Source organism: Octodon degus, unplaced genomic scaffold (genome assembly GCF_000260255.1).
Source record: "Octodon degus isolate 3935 unplaced genomic scaffold, OctDeg1.0 scaffold00148, whole genome shotgun sequence".
In the NCBI taxonomy this organism is placed as follows: Eukaryota; Metazoa; Chordata; class Mammalia; order Rodentia; family Octodontidae; genus Octodon; species Octodon degus.
Genome location: NW_004524724.1, coordinates 6,174,317 through 6,191,547, shown reverse-complemented (window position 1 = coordinate 6,191,547; position 17,231 = coordinate 6,174,317). Strand labels below are relative to the sequence as shown.

At 49.4% G+C, this 17,231-nt stretch overlaps 1 protein-coding gene across 2 annotated transcripts in view; it reads right to left on the bottom strand.

Moving 5' to 3' along the window:
• The window catches only part of Sntb1 (syntrophin beta 1), a 227,324-nt gene that overhangs the window by 116,050 nt on the left and 94,043 nt on the right, over positions 1-17,231 (bottom strand). For both annotated transcript variants that reach the window (XM_023702316.1, XM_004642264.2), the window contains exon 2: positions 12,097-12,316. In XM_023702316.1, the coding sequence (XP_023558084.1) occupies positions 12,097-12,316 (220 nt within the window). The remainder of the gene's footprint in view (positions 1-12,096; positions 12,317-17,231) is intronic.

Genomic DNA, 17,231 nt, shown 5'->3' with positions numbered 1-17,231 from the left:
ACATGTAGAAGATGATTGTATCATAACCATTGTTTTGTGTGCATTTTAGTTCTCATTAATATATATATTTGAGAGTTCTAAGTACTTTATTGAAATATCTGGTCGTTGGAGATATTCTAAAGTGCCTGATACCATGTTAAAAAGTAGAAGTAGCGAAATTAAAAAAAACAAAAAACAAAAAACTATCGTTCTCAGAAAGTGCACACTTTGTGTTAAGCTGGGTAGCAGTCCCAAAAAGCGTGTCTTATTAAATATCTTATGGATGGATAAGTTGGGGCTTAGAGAGGCAAAATAAAGCCCTCGAGATCTCAGAGAATTGGGATCTAAACCTATGTCGTTGTCTTCAGAGCTCCGTATTCTTTCCTCTCTAATGTAGACTTTGATGACAGCACTAATTCTGAGCTTCCACGAATGTTGGCAAGAGCTCCACATTTTCATTAGCTCCTATAGCTCAGTGCTGTACGAATCAGTTTAAATCTTTTCTCTTCCACGCAGCAAAAGCCTTAAGCATAACAGTGTGCGTGTCTCCCTTCAAAGGATTTAGCAAGGAAAGGCAGAACGAGGAGAACCATCTGCAGACCAGTAGACAACTGAAGCGTGCGTGCTCTGTGGCTGGGGCCCCGAGTGGCCCAGCATGGCCTGTGCACAGGTGCGCATGGAGTTCTGCAGCCCGGCGCACGAGGAAGCCAGCACGGTGCCGGGATTACTCTGGTAACAGCAGGGATATTTGGTTCAGATTTCCACTTTCGAGCATGCACCCTGTTTTATACACCTCTCTCCCTTTTAACTGCACAGCTGACAGCAGGATGGAGGCCTGTGGGTGGCATCAAACCTTGCTGGAGTACTTCTATGAATCCACATGTGGCCTTGGTGGCTCCTACACCTTTTTAGTGATTCAAAGCCCACCTCTGTGTTTCCTGGAGAAATTAAACTAAAGATGCTATTTGCAACCTGACCTAGTTCTTCCACCTGTCAGCTACATCGGACAGAAATGTCTAAAATCATGGTGTGGTTTTCAGCTAACTAAAACCACCATTCTATAAGTTTCAACTCAATGCTTTACGCAGGCCTTTCCAGCACCTAATAGAACTATCTAGAAGATGCATCACACCTCCCATGACATCAGAAGAATCTTCTGGCGCTCTTTGGAGGGCTGGATATTTTTCAAAGAGAGGGTAAATGGGAAGAGATGGCATTTGCCAAGGGAGTATTGTGTCCCCGATATTGGGCACCAATAAGTTGAGTTAATTCTGGAAACAGTATATACGGAGACAAGCAGTCACCCTTATTCCATAAATTTTAAAAACTCAAAGAAGTTGAATTCCCAGATAATAAATAGAAAAGCCAGTAACCAGCTGGGGTCAGCCCGGCCTGGAAGTCACTCATCTTCCCTGTACAATAAAGGTGGTTTAAGAAGTATTGCCAGGGTGCTTGAGAAAGGAGCGGCACGAGCTCGGGCTGCTGGACTGAGCGTCCTGCCTCCACGAACCACAAGGAAATGTGTTCTGATCGAATGACTGATGATGCAGGCAATGGAAACAAACCGCACGTCTCGGCGTTTGCTGTGTATTTCACAGCAGATGTGGTGCAGAGGGTTTATTCCAGATTGTAAAAACAACCACCCCCGACATGCCACACCATAAGAGGAAGTGTGTGTGGAAAGGGTAAGTAATCTGGCATTTCAGGCGAAAGCAAATGAATATTAAGAAGATTCTGCAGCCCAGGTTGTGGGTCCCCCTGATGACCGGCTGCCGCGGCAAGGCGTCTCCTCCTCTCCTCGCATCTCCTGCCCCACGCACGGGTGCCCCGCTCGCATGCTGCGCTGTCATAACCATCTTGGGGTGGGACAGCGCCTGTGTGCTGTGCCTTCTCCAGCCTACAGCTCTGTCACCATGGAAGAAGAGGCTTCCACTTCTGCAGAGGGGTAGAAGGGTCCCCCTATCGTCCATCCAAGCGCCATGATGTCCAGCTGGCCTGCAGCTTGCAGCTGACTGAAACAAACTGTCCTACTCTCTGGCATCCTGATGTCACTTCTCTGTCAAGCTCACAATGTGATGGCTCAAAGAAATCTCTACCAAAGCCGTAGGTGGGCACTCACTGAGCAGGAGCCTACACACAGCCATTTGGGGCTGACCAAGGTGCTGGTATCCCACAGAGCAGGGACCTGTGCTCTGCGTTACCCCTGTTTTCTTACAACTAGGATTTCATGTATCACAAAATCAGACCTATTTTCAAAGAGGCAGAATTTTTTGATTTGTCATTCCTGTTTAACATTTTTGCCTCTAGCTTCATTCTCTACACTTCTTTCCTGGCCGTGTGCTCCAAGATGTTGAACCCTGTGCACCGCGTGGCACCCTCAGGCTTCTGGCCTCTGGCTTCTGCTTCCATGCAGTTAACTGGAAGCATGGCCAAGAGATGCCAGGCCGGGGGAAGGGAAAGGCCTGGGTCCTGACCTCCTCTCAGCCTAAGTGGAGCCGATCCTCTCCCAGGGCCACTGTCTTCACAGTCACAGGAACTGTTCTCTGCGGTGGCTACACTCTGAGGTGGGCTCTTTACACAGCCCACTCCCCAGAAAAGTCCCTGGGCTCCATGTCACTCCTTCAAGGACAACATCTGTTTGCTGCCGGAACTGGGCCGGACACTATGCCCACTGCCCTCTGTGCTCAGGGAAGGGTCTCTATACGCTGCTCTAGGACTGGTGGCAAACACAACAGAGACACGGGGCACCAAGCACGGAACTTCAGTGATCAATCTGTCTGTTCAAAAGTTAAAAGTTAAGGAAAAGAAAGAAATCCAAATCAGATAGTATAACAGCCAGTGTCGAGTCTACTGTGGGGGCTGGTGAGATGGCTCAGTGGCCTAAAGCACCTACTTAGAACAAGCTCAGCAAGGCACAGGGACCACGTGGTTCAATCCCCAGCACCACATGCCAGCCAGCCCCGCCCCCCGGTGGGCTGAGCTGGCCATACACACACACACACACACACACACACACACATATAAATAAAATTTAAAAAACAGAGTCTACTGTGATGTCGTTTAGGAGCAAAGGAAATATCTGTGTTAGACACCTGCTCCATACGCTGAGATTAGAGTTCTAAATGTATACTGGGGCTCTGTGCCCCATCCCTTTCTCCCCTGAGGAAAACAAGGTTCTGCAAGAGCAGCACAAGAAGGATGGGCGGGGTCTCTGTGAAGCCCCCTCCCTCCGCAGAACCCCACTAAAGGTGCTGCCTACTTGAGCACAAGCCTGGCAGCACTGGGGTGATTAGCCCAGCCATCACTATCTCAGCTTGAAAATTCTGGAGCAGCTATTTGCAAACCAAATGGAGCTCAATTAACGTATCAAGAGCAGGGGTCAAGACCTCTAATTTGAGAGTCAACATTAGCAAAAATCCTGAGTGCCCAAATGCTCAAGGTCAGCCTCTCCAAGACCCCACGGAAGAGGAAAACAACCTTTCCTGGAATGGTGCTCCAGGGCCAGCCAGGCCCTCGGGTGAATGCGCGTGGGCCTGCAGATGGGTGAGGGCATGGCACCGGGTGTGGAGAGCCCTCTCCTCAACTCCACCACGCGGAGGAAGAGGCGGTTTTAACCAGCTCACGGCTACTGCTGCGGGAACCTTCCTAATTCCTACTCCAGTGATTAAAAATGTATGATAATTAGTATGAACCCTGAAGTTTATTTATGAAGGAAATATATTTTCTTAAAAATAACAAGGCTATGAAAATGTTTTTCTAAGCTCATTAAAATGAGCCTTTTGTGCACCCTGTTATATATAAAGATGTGAATTATGCAAGGGTTCTTACTGAGAACGCAGTGGCTTGGCCACTCGTGCCAGTATCTTCTCACTCATGAGGACCTAGTGAAGGCCGTAAAGTAGATGAAAGCCACAAGAGAAGGAGAAAGACAAGAGCTCAACATCTGGAAGGACAGACCGCAAGTTTCCAGCCAGAGGCGCACAGGAAGGACTCCAGCCCAGGCTGGGCCCTAGGCTCTTGGGAGCTGGAGGGTCTGAGGACCTCCAGAAAGATGAGAGTTGGGGAGCTGGGGAGATGGCTCAGTAGCATAAGTGCTTGCCTGGCAAGCGCAAGGCCCTGAGTTCAATCCCCGGTTCCAAAAAAAAATTGGGAACCAGAAAGACAAGAGCCAGGGCCAGGAGCAGGGCCCTTTGCAAAAGTGCTGTGTGCGAGGACCTCATGGAAGCCAACTGCTGCGCACGCCCCTCCCCACCCACCACCACATCCCCAGAACAAGGCTGGCTGGTTCCTTTCCAAGGAAACAGCAGAGGCAGCGAGAACTTCTAAACACTGGCATTTGCAGAATTAGCAGGTGCTCCGCCGAGGGAGGCTGGACAAGCAGTAACTGTCCAGGTTTTCCCGAGTTTCCTAGACCTGGCGCAACATGATCGGGCAACACAGGCTCCACAGACAGCGGGGCAACTCCAGCAGGGAGGACTAAGCTCCCGACACGCAGGGAAAACAAGCAACAAGCTCACAGGAACGACAAAGAGCACCAAGAAAAGCAAACAAATTTAAGGAATAGTGTCCAGGAATTAACAGAAAAGGTGCTATCCATAAGGCAAGAGCTTCTGTGAAAAAGAAAGGAGCAGACCAGCAAGAGGAATGCGAACAAAACGCGCTCAGGAGAAGGGCTGAACGATAAAATTATGAAGGATAGCAAAAGAAACAGTCAGAAACAACCTTAGCGCCCTAACGTCCTCCTGCCAGGAGACAGAGAGATGACTGAGGAGAGAGGGAGGAAGGCGTCATTGCGCTCATAGGAGAGCAAAGTTCCCAGACTCCAGACGGGGGCCCTGACGCTGTTCTACACAACGGGCTGCAAAGTGCATAATAAACACTCACCGCCTTTTAAAAAATGAGTCTTTTAGTTCTATTTGAATTCCAAACAATATGCTTTTATACTTTTGATAACATTTACCTTTTTATTTAAAATCACTTTTAAAAGGGAGCATCCCACCCATTTTGTTCAGTCTATTGTGAGCGCTACCAGGTAATGCCACGCACACACCCACACGACCAAGTAGTAAAAGTGATGCATCTACTTAGGACTTGCTCCCTGTTTCATGCTTCCGACTGACGCTACACAACCTCCTGAAGCAGCCCCCTGCCAGTCACCTTGGAAACACCTGCTGGATGTTCCTGCACACTCCACTTCCCGCTGTTCTCAAATGTAGGAGGTGAGCACTGCGGGACCAAACACTGAGATCGCAGCTCCTTTTACAGGTATCCTTCTTCTCCAAGGACAGAACACTTCTCTTGTGGTTTTGTAAAAAAGGAGCAATTATACAGATATGTAGACAGGTGTGTGAGAAGGCGGGTAGATAGGAAAGTACACAGATGAGAGACAGACAGAGTGAGCCTGGCTAAAATGGCCTTCTTAGTGGTAGACAGCATTGCATAATTTTAAATGGAAGAATTTTCTTCTTACCCAAAACATAATGCTCATGGGTTTTGTTTGTTTGTTTTTAGTTTTACATGTGATGGAAAATGCCTAACTTATTTTCTCTAAATTTCAGTTGCACAAACAGAACTTCCTTCTACTTCATTGAGGATCATTCTGCTGGCTTCATTCCAGGCGCTGACGGCCCGCTGCCTCCACTTCCTTCTCTTGGGAGGACCCTATTCCAGCGGAACGGTGGTCCAGAGGAGTGATGATGAGCCCACGGCCCGCGTGGTGCTAACGTCAGCGAAAGCTCGCTGAGGAGCGCCCTCATGGACCACACGGATTCAGAGGCGCGTTCTGCTCCTCACAGCCAGGCAGCCAGGCAAAGTCTGAGAACAGGCATTTGTGTTTCAGTGTAATACTGATTTTGCAAGAAAGAAAAGAAAACTCACAGGTACCAAAACAGGAGGAGCTGGGGAGCCTGCAGTCCAGGATGGGAAGAATTTAAAGTCATCATATGGCACCCCAAGAAAGCATGGGGTGGGATGTGGCAGTAGTGGTAGGTGAAGCCTTAGACTTTGACACACACCAGAAAGAAATGATAATAAAGGCCTTAGGAGGGCAGGAGTTGGGAAACTGGAGCTGAGGTCCCTACAGAAAACCCAACAAGCCCAGCAGTGCCAACCCTTGTGAAAGGCGTCTTCCCACGTTCTCTGCTCTGTGGCTTGGGAACATGACTCGACCCGGAAGCTCCGGCTGGTGAGCTGTGTGGAGCAGCCAGGGCCTTTGCTGTGTACCTCGCAGCGAGGCTATTCTGACTGAAGCCTGCACTTACGTGGACTCGAGGCTGCCAGGCCCACAGGGGGCTCAGGTCCAGCCTCAGGTCATGGCTGCCTTCGACACACGCACTCCCAGGGATTTGCCACATTTCACAGGTGATGGTGCAGTCTGTCCTGCCTGCTTAGCCTGACAACTTACACACACTAGAAATCTATCACCCATGGCCCTGGAGCGGGGGACCCAGGACCAAGTAAGTCACCAGGGGACCAAGGGTGGGTGCAGGTCCTGTAGCTGCGTGTGCTCCTGGGGCAGAGAGCACATGGGCCCCCAAATCCCTCCACTAGACCTGGCTCCTTTTAAATGCCAACAACCAAAGATTAGGTTCCATCCAATGCATGAACTTGGGGGGACAAACACTCGAGCCATCGCAGAGGAGGCATCGGAGGGGGTGGAGTGGAAAGGCGTATGTGACGCTACCGGGATGCAAACTCCTATATTTCAACTTCAGATCCACGCAGGACAGCACTGCTCTAAATGGATTTTACGTTTTCTTGGGTTTCCCACATGTAGTGTTAGTCACAATCTCTTTCTGGCAGTAGTTTCGGTTATGAGGCCACCATGCTGGGTCGATAAGACTGAAGAAAACAGCTAGGAAATCCATATTTTGTGAGTCTCTTCTCACAAGAGAAGCCCTTCTCATCGATAGACTTGGCTAGGAAAGGAGGCGGCCGTGAGGACCTCTTGCATCTTCACTCGGGGTGCATGAAGCGAGCACAGTGCTCCACAACCTTCGAAGCTTAGCGTGCACAGTCCAGCGAGTGGCGGGGGGGGGGGGGGGGGGGGTGCTGTGATGCCGGGAAAAGGAGAACGCTAAACCCAGGAAGGGACTATTATTACTTTAGTTGTCACCCAAAGACCCTCTATCCATAAATTCGTAACTACAGCGTCTAGGGTCATTTAAAATGCCAAACAATGTGACAGGAAAGAACTCCAGGGCACCAGGTCTGGAAAGTGATCAAATTCACTAAGAAAAACTGAACTCCACCACCGGAAGAGAGCACCCCGGAAGCGGAGGGGCTCCCTAGCAACTTCGGCTGCGAGTACACTTCCCCCGTAGCTGGCCTATGTGGAAGCGCTGCACTCTTTGGGTGACTGAAGTGATCTGTTTAGCTTTCTACATCACTCAGGAAGGAGGTGCTCTACTACTCATTCTCTCATTCTTGAGGCTATTTAATGAAAAATTTTTAAAGTAATATTTTATACAGGTAAGGATACGAAAATGGACAGATGCACGCACCATTTTTTATTTGTTAACAAAAATATTTTCTGAATGTCTACTGGGTACAAGCGACGTTCCAGAAAGCTCGGGTATTAAAGTGAAGTTACTGGGTACCTCAGACCCTACGAGGCTATGGTGAGGGGCTGGCTGGGCACTGAGGGGTGCTGTGTGGGACTGAGCTTTACACAGGGCAGAGCCGAACATGGGGTGCAAGAAGGCGGCCCTGCTGAGGCTTAACGGGGCCGCAGGAGGTCGTCTGCAGACCAGGCTGGCTTATCTGAGGATTTTTGAAGCATAGACGATGAAGTGGGCAACAGCTGCACACACTGAAAGTATCCAAAATTAGTGTTTTTAAATTTGTTTTTCTAAGGAAATACTGAGATGTTTAAATACAGCAAGCGACAACAAGCCATCCTGACTGCAGGGGTGTGTGCTGCGTCTCTCTCCTTCTCTTGGCCAGCAGCATGGGAGCAGAAGGCGGGGCAGAGAAGGAGCAAGGCGGAAAGGAAGCCCCCTACAGGAACTGGGCCGACACCTGCGGGGCCAGGACGAGGCGGGGCTGCTCGAGGAGCTTCACGTGCTGCGGCGCAAGAGCAATGTGACAGGTGGGAGGAAGGAGCGGGTTGTAACCGCGGGTGGCCGGAGCGGAGGCCCGACTGTGGCTCCAGTGCCTGCGGAGCGACCTTTCCCGGGGAAATAGCGGAATTCTGCCTGCTGCTCTGTGGCTGTTTCCTTTGAGCAACTGAACAGCAGAGGTTTTATTTTTATTTTATTATTATTATTATTATTATTATTATTTATTTATTTATTTTTTTTTTTTGGTGGAACCGGGGTTTGAACTCAGGCCCTTGCACTTGTCAGGGAAACAGCAGAGGTTTTAGTGCAAACTATGAGCCACTGTGTGTGACCAGCGGAGGGGACTGGCCCCGAGGCCTGTGGTGTCTGTCTCCGTTCTCAGGTGACAGCACCCCAGGCCAAGAGCCCTGGCTTCCTGCTCAGTTCTGCTGCTCTGCCACCCTAGGAGGTTGGAGGTGATGGGAATTAAGGTTTAGAAATGGACCAGAGTCAGCCAGGATGGGGCTGCTATGGTTGACTTCAACTGTCCCTTCTGGAGCAGCTTCACTCTCCAAGACAGAGATCCAAGAGGCGGCAAGTACAGATAGCAACTCGGGCTGGATGAGACTTACGCCTAGGCTGTGTGCCCAGGCCTCGATGGCCAATCAAACTCTGCTCTCCTCCTTTCTTTTTTATAGCTATGTGCAGTGTTTTCAATTTTTTTATTATTTATTTATGTTTTTGCGGTACTAGGGATTGAACTCAGGACCTTGCACTTGCCAGGCAAGTGCTTATCCTACTGAGCCATCTCCCCGGCCCCCTTTCAATATTTTTTAAATGCTGCAGTTTTATTTTTGTATTTCATCTTTGACCCAAGAGTTTCACTATGCAGCACCTTTAAACGTCCAAGAGAACAGGTGTTCCATGCTTTTTGTTACTGCTATTCCAGTGAGCTTCCGTTATCCTCAGAGGATGTTGCTTGTATTTCTTTTGTCTTATGCAACCCACAGTATTGTCTTTGTGACCTCATCTCTGGCTACTTTCGTGTAGGCTCTAAGTGCAGTTAGAGTGTTTTCTTTTTCTATTACCAAAGTTTGCAATGTATCTAGATCTGCCTTGTTCATGATGCTGCTTGGAGTTTGTGTATCTTACTTATCCTTTATCTCTTCCTCGCCACTGTCCCTGTCCTGGACCGACAGCGGTGCGCATGGCATTATCTGATCAGCGTACGTGTCAGTTTCTCTCGTCCTCTCTGCAGTTCCTACCACGAAGGCGGCGGCTATCTTGTTAGCTCTGCATTCACACCCACCGAACGTTCCTTGTGGATTCGGCCTTCAGCATAAGTCAGCCCTTCCTCGCCTTATTTTCTGTGTTCAGCTTGCATTTTCCGAGTCACACATCAAGATGGAAACGGACGCCTTCCGTTGCTGTCACTGCTCTGCAGTTTCCTCGTCCACTTCTGCCAGGCCCTCTGTCTTTGACCTTTAAAAAAATCACTCTGTGGGAAGTGTGTCTCTTCTGCCCTGCATGAGCTGTTTTGCAAGCTTCACATTTCTGACTGGGAGGTTACACTTTGCCCGGCATACATCGGCACTGCATAACATATCGTTTCCCTTTTCTCCTCTTCCTCCTTTCCTTCAGCGGGGGGTGGGTGGCACCTCGGTTCCTCTCCTTTCTCGCACCAGCTCTGCACCCGTGCGGCCCTGCCATCTCATCCATGGGCTCGGCGTTCATCCTCCATGCTGCCTGTGGGCCTCACACCCAGTGCGGCGGGCATGTGCCCTCCCAGGGAGGAAACGCCGCAGACCCACGGAGACCGTGGGCTTGAAGAGCACTGCATGCACATGGACGTTTAACACCTCCTCCTCCACTGGCTGACGCGCAGGTGAAGCTGCCAATATTTAGATTAAGGCCTGATGTTTCCCAAAATATTCTTTAAAACATCATGAATGCAACCATTCTGTACTACAAACATGGCCTAATATAAGTAAAAAATTTAAGAATCTATAACTGCCTGACCTAGAAGTAATGCCCCTGCATATGAGCCCACTGCTGGAAGAAACCTAGAAATCTATTCCAACTTTCTCTCCAGTGTGTCCATTACGTCAATGATACCCAAATAAATTTTCCATTCTGTTTGCATTTTTGGGAAATAGCTGGTCCCTGATGCTGCCAGGCATTCACAAGGCTGTCCCCGTATGGCAGCAGTGACCCTGGCCACTTATAAGCACTGTGCCACAGTGTTTTATGGGGCCAAAGGTAGAATCTTGAGGACTGTTAAGGAGACCGGGCAGGGACACAGGTTAGAGAAGGGGCAGGTGATGTGCAGGAGCAGGTAGGCGATGAGCTCGTCCCCATCCACAAGGTGCAGGTAACAGGAGTGTTCCTCCCCTGGGCAGAGGGACACCTCTCCTGGGCCATGCATAGGAACCCAGCCTACAGCCCCATGACTCAGTAGTCTCAGTAGTCCTTCCAGTTTTTCTAGCAAGATAGAAATCTGTTTTTATCGTGTGAGATTCTCCAACTACTCAAAATGGCAACCAATTCTAGTTTCTCCAAACACAAGCCAGACCATTAAAAGAAATCCTACATGAGGGAGGGGTGGGCGCACTTGCAGGCTACTGCTTTGCTGCCCTTGTTCTAAAGGAATCTGCATAAAGCCAAGTGCAAGAGAAATATTAAACAGACCGAGACCATACCACTTCCGAGTCCAGTTCCTAACCATTCAATTCCTACAAGCGAGGGTTCTTTGGATGACATGGGTGAGAGACGGGAAGAGGAAGACATGAACTGCAGGCCCAGGAAAGGAGGCTCCAAACAGTCAGGAGATGGAGCTGGTTCCTAAGCACTGGCTTCCTGGTGTGGCCTACAAGCCTTTCCCATGGGGAGCCTGACTGACAGACCCACTGGTCAATCCCTGTGCAGACGAAGCTGACATAGGTGGGGCATAGGGACCCCTTCCGGCCCTCCCCCCGCCCACCCCAGGGGTCCTTGCAGCCTCCTTGGACAGAGTTACTGGGGTGACACAAAGGACATCGTGCTGCCAGCCCAAAGGACAACTCTCCCCCACCCTTGTTCTTTTGGCTTTCCCCCCTCAGCACCTCGGAGCCCAGCCAAATGCCTCCTCTTCGGCGGGGTGCAGCTGTCCCCACTGTTATAAATAAGGCCCAGAAGAGCTGCTCATATTTTTAGCACTTTACTGTGGAGGCAGAGGTCAACAGGAGGCCCACGTGTGGGCTCAATTCTCTCTCTGTATCTCTCCTACTTTCTTCCAACACAGATATTTTCTGTTCTGACAGTTAAAGTCAGGTATTTTGGGCAAAAAGGGACCCCAAACATTTACTTTCTCTTGGCTGGATCTCGTCTAATTGCCAGGGTTTGGGTGACATCTGTCCTGTAGCAGGGAGACTTGGGGCAACGGTGCCCCGGGCTGGCGTCAAAAACGCCTGCCTCTTTCTCTTTTGCGCTTAGAGAGGCTTAGCTTAGAAAGCAGCCTCAGGCTTCTCTCTCAGAATTGCGAATTGTGCTGCGCTGGGCCCCCGAGGCAGATTCACTTATTCATGTCTGACCCCGGTCTTCCAGGGTCTCACGCTCAGAGGATGTCCCTGTGTCACCTACACCACATTGCTGCCCCTGTTGAACCCTCCAACCCCTCTTTAGTCAGTTCCTGTCCTATCCTGCAGGTGACAAAGCTGAGGCACAGTGGCTTGAGAAATGCACCCCCCCAGTCACATCATCACCTGGCAATGGCAGAGCCAGTGAAGGCACTCGGAATCTCAGTGCCAGCTTCTTGTCCACATTCCAGAAGCCAGGCCTAGTGCACATATGCCTCGTGGGGGTAAGAGGAAGGAAGGAGGAGGAGGAGAGGGTGATGGATGGAATTCACACGCATGCGCACGCGCGCACACAGGCATGCTTACACACACACACTTTCTCTCTTTGTCATGGTCTCTAATGTGTCCTCTGTGCTGCTCTTTAGGAACCACAGAGTGGCCTTAGATTATGAGCACAACTTGGCCAAAGCCCTTCGGGCCCCGGGGTGGAGACCCCGGAGGAGGGCAGTGCTGGGCTGTCTCACCTGCTCTCTGGGTCGGCCAGGGCCAAGCTCCGAGTGACGTAGCACATTTTCAGCGGGATGCTCTTCTGGTCTCTGTGGAAGGAGAAGGCCTGCGAGGATGCCTGAGGGTCCGAGGAGCCGCCCCCCAGCCGAGGGGACTCTGGAGGAGGTGTCTCCCACCCAATCTCGGACACCGGGGATCCTTTCTTCACGTAGGGCGTGGCTTCTCGCATGTACTTCACTGCAAGCGAAGAGACAGAGACTCAGTTTCCCGAAAGCTCATGTTCCTGAGAAATACTTCAGCTGCGCAAGTTCTTAGCAGTGAATCTCTCAAATTTTACGTAAGATTCAGAGTTTTTGTTCCTTGAAACATAATTATCTTAGTATTTCAGTTACATATGGATACACCTTAGTACTTGCTGTCACAATGTCCTGCCCTTGGGAATCACTTTGCGCTTTTCTCAACTGCGACAGTGTCCATCTTTTCTGATTCTAAGTTGCATGCTGGGAAGAAGGCTGACAACAAATGGGCAGAGAGCGGGCAAGCGTAACTCAGGCTAAAAGACAGATCGTATAATATAAATGTTTGGACCTGGCACGGGCATGTGCTGCCCTCGGCACACAGACATTCATGGTCGGCTGCATCCTGCTCAGAAGCGAGGACATGGTTCTGACTTGGCAGTGCTCAGGGTAAGGGTGTATAATGATGCACACACAAGAAAGTACGAGCTCCATGGCAGAATTCAGGAGTAGCAAAATCGTCTGTTAGAGATCAAAACTAAGCAGTGACAGGTTGGATGAATAGTCATGCAACTCTACCGTCACTAAAAAATGACTGCAAGATCTTTTTTAGTGACAACACCAACTTGGCAGTCTATCTACTGCGCTATCTTTGCATAAAATAATAAATTTACATACATTTGTATCAACAATTATTTCTGGACATCTAGATAGGAAAACATGAGCAAGCTAGCTCTGGGGAGTGGCAAAGAAAGTCAAATCAGTGAAGAAATAGGTCCCTTACAATTTGTCTACCTTTTTATAGCATTTTCATGTTTAACTACATGTACATATTTTATAAAATTTAAAAGAATAAAAATAACTCAAGAACTGAATGTGAATGAAGTAGACTGAGGTCTGATGTTCTTTCTTCTGTTTGTTCTTTTTTTTTTTTTTTTTGGTGTTTTTGAGACAAGGTCTCACTATGTGGCTCAGGCTGGCCTTGAACTCACTACATAGCTAAGGCTGGCCTTGAATTCAGGGTGATCCTCCTTCCTCTGTGTACTGGAGCTGGGCTGACAGGCGTACCACATGACACCTGGCTGAAGGGCTGGTCCTTGATATGTCTGTCTTAGTATTAACCAGTTATCTTTTAATTTGTTAACTTTGTACATTTTTAACTGGAGCACTTGGTCCTTGGACAGTTTTGGAGTTCACAGGGTTCTTGGAATGTACAGCAGGGACGTTCCTAACCTTCTCCTGGTTGGCCACACTGGGGCTCTGCAGAGGCCAAGGCCGAGTTCTGCCCAGTAAATGTCACCACAAAGGGCAGCAGATCAGAGTCAGTACAGACTAGATGGCACTCCCTCCAGATCTCTGCTGACTCCATCCCACACACCGGTACCTCCACAGCCCATGACACGGAGCCAGGGAGAGGGAGACAGCAGAAAAGAACCGTACTCAAGAGTCCCAGTGTCCTGCCGACTACACAGGTCCCGAGGGTGGCCCTTCTTGACCCCTTTTCCTACAACCCAGTTGCTGCTGGGTGTTGGCTGACTCTGCTCTGAGAAGCTGCTCTCTGCCCAACGGAGTCCCCCAGCCCCCAAGTGGAACACAAGCCGAGCGCGTGAGCTGGGGCACAGAGCAGAACACCTACACTGCACAATGGCAGCAAAGCACCTTGGACCAGCCCATGAGAAACCAAGACTTGGGAGCCCCAGAGTGGCTCCAGGGCCCAGCGCCTTAAGGAGCCACTAAGATGCCTCAGAGGCATGTGGACTGGCCAGGCACCGGGAGCTCAGTCGCAGATCTCAGAAACCGCTAAATATTTTGTTGAATTCAAGTATGTACAATATTTGAACTGGCATCAAGTATGAAAAGATCCTTTAAAGACTTCTCCAAATACAGCTTCTCTAACAACAATGAAACACCCATCTCTGATAAAACAAAAAAGGAAGATATAAATAAAGGACCATTTCGTAGTGAAAAAAATTATATATGTATATACAAAATAGTTGGGATAGATATATAGCTGCCTTCTATTAGTTCAATGAGAAGAAAGCTTGTACTCTTATTGTTCAGACAAGACATCATGTCTGCATCTTGTACTCTGAATAACTACTACGAAGACAACAATATGCAATGTATTAATTATTGTAACTATCCTACTAACCTGTTTTGAAACTGTTTCATTGTTATTATTCTCATTAAAATAAATAAAAAATTTTAAAAAAAGAAACGACTGCATTCATGCGAAGCAGAAGAGAAGTCACTTAGAAACAACACATAATTTAAAAGATGCCGCCAGGATTTCAACTGAAGGTAAGAGTGAGCGGAGGACTGCGCTGCTGCGAGCCTGTGAGAACAGGCTACGTGTACAGAAGCAGAAAGACTACGCATGAAATGCACATTTTAGGGAAGATCCCAACTTCAGGGCACTGCATTTAAAGAGGAACACAGACACAGCTAAGAACAAATGCAGAGAGCCAAGGCGGACAGACGTACACTGTGGAGAAGAAGAATAACTAAAACTCTTTCGAAGCGACTGAAATTTGTCATCTTGAAAATCATTCTTGCAGAAGCTAGAGCACTGCCTCTCACTGGAGAATTACACTTACCGACACACAGGAAGCCCAAGCATCAGCGGAGATGCATTAAAGATTTGCTTTCGATTGCATTACTACTCTCTCTGGGTTGGAGTCCAGGATCAGCCTTTTGGGATTGATGCTTTGTGGAAGGGATGGCATTTGAATTTGATCATAAAAAGTAGGCAGGACTTCAAAAAGTAGAAATAAAGACTTTTATATGGAGCTAGAGTTTGATTGAACTAGAGATCATATTCTTTCATGAAATTTGACTCTGCCTCTTAGAGGACGGAAGACGCCAAGCCTCTTTCTACGGAAGGCACTCTGGTGTTCAACTGTTGCTGCGACTTCATGGGGGTGTTGCTTACTCTTCTATCACTGCTGAGACAAAATACCCAACACCCGAAATGAGGGAAGGAAAAGTTTATTCAGCTCACAGTTTGTGGAGTCTGTAACCAGCTGGCTGCAGGGCCGGGGGGCCCACTACAGAGGGCAGCGAGAGCAGAAAGGGCTCTGCGAGCCTGTCCTCCACCCGCACATCGCAGGCAGGCTCCTGCCCTGGGGCTGGCGAGGCCCTCACACCTGCTCCCTGCCGCCTCTTGCTCAGGCTCAGGAGGTTTACAGGCAAGGACCCTGGTCCCTGCTGAGTCACTTAGCTAACCTAATCTTCTCAAATGGACACTGTGCATCAACCATTACAATGGAAAAGCAAAGGACCCCTTTTAGGAAGGGCCACTGAGGGTATGGCCAGACACAGCTGAAGCAGCACTCTTGAAGTATCAGTTTGGGTGGCAAGCATCTCGCGACTGTGGCTTGGGGGCAGAAGCCCAGGAGGTGCACGGGGGAGAATCAGCCTTGAGGCACTGCTTCCTGAGGGGCAGGGCCCTGGGCTGATCCGCCAAGGAGCCACCGGGTGGGGCGCAGCACGGGAGCAAAGGCACTGCAGCAGGAACGAGGGCCAACCTAGAGGAACCCTTCCAGTCGAACGAGGGCAAAAAAGACAGGGAAAATAAGGTAACAAATTTGGGTGATAACTTAAAAATTAATTCCTTCAGCCAAAATTTATCAGTTGATTTTCATGAGAAATGATGCCCAATTTGAAGAATTTATGCCTCAAAAGGGAGAAGCTAAGTAAGTGGATGACATGATTGGTTGTATTAAATACTAAGCCTGGTTTAAGTCCCAGGTCTCTAGGTGCCTGAAAGTGCAAATCCTTTCTGGAGAAAGTCAATTTCTTTCTAGGAAGGAATCCTTATGAATCATTTTAAAAGGCAATGAGCTAGCGAGTAAAAAAGAAAAAGGTGAGCACATGGGAATAAGGTCCCATGAGCAATGGCTAGCGCAAGAACCCGCCAGCAAAAACACTGGGGAGAATCAAGCCGAGATTATTTTTTAAAATGACCTTACAGATTGGGAAAAGCACCACTTAGCACGTCTAGTAACAATAATAACAATCAGAACAGAGTGGAGACTTCAATACCCTATCAGAAAAATTAATGAATTAGAGATAAAATGAAATTATATATAATAGAGCATAAAAAAGCAAAAATGAGGGAAAATACAGCACAGAGAGCGAGAGATATGAAAATTGAACCAAGAAGGGTAATATGTGAAGGGTGATGTAAAAAAAGGGTGACTGTCTAAATTTTATAAGGATCCTTTCCTCTGAACAGCCCCTGCCCGCCAGCTGAAAGCTGGCAAAGGGAGGCTGGTGCTGTGGAGGAGCGGCTCTCTGCTCTTGGCTCTCGGCTCTCTCGGCTGGGGCCAGCGCAGGTCACAAGGGCAGGGAGCAGCAGTTTCTGCCACAAGGATGCACCCTTAATTCTTTTAGTCTGTGACAAGTTAGATTCACAACGAGTACATACAAGGGAGTGGCGCCCTCAGCTATCCACACAGCTGCAGGTCCCAAGCTCTTTGCTGGGTGCTCTGCAGGTCCCAAGCTCTTTGCTGGGTGCTCTTGTGCGCTGGCCCGTTTGAGCCTCACAGCCGGGACGCAGGCTGCAGCTGTGCTAGTGGCTCCTCAGTGCTGGGACAGAGTACCGGACGCGCACGTCTGAAAGGCGGAGGGGCTTACTCGGGCCACGAGCTTCAGCCCGCGCGCGCCCCTCGGCTCCGGAGCAGAAGCATCGCGCTGGAGTGCGTGGTGGCCGGAGCTCCCCAGCTAAGGGCGCTCGGATGCAGAGGGCAAGACTAGAGCCTGAGGCAGAGGCTAGGGGCCGGGCACAGTCCCCAGGGCGCACACCCATGCCCACCCAGACGCGCCCACACGTCGGCTTTACAGATCGCCCACGCGTCTCTCAAGCCTGCCAAGGGACAGTGAAGAGGAGCCATCTTCATCCGGCTGCCCTCCCC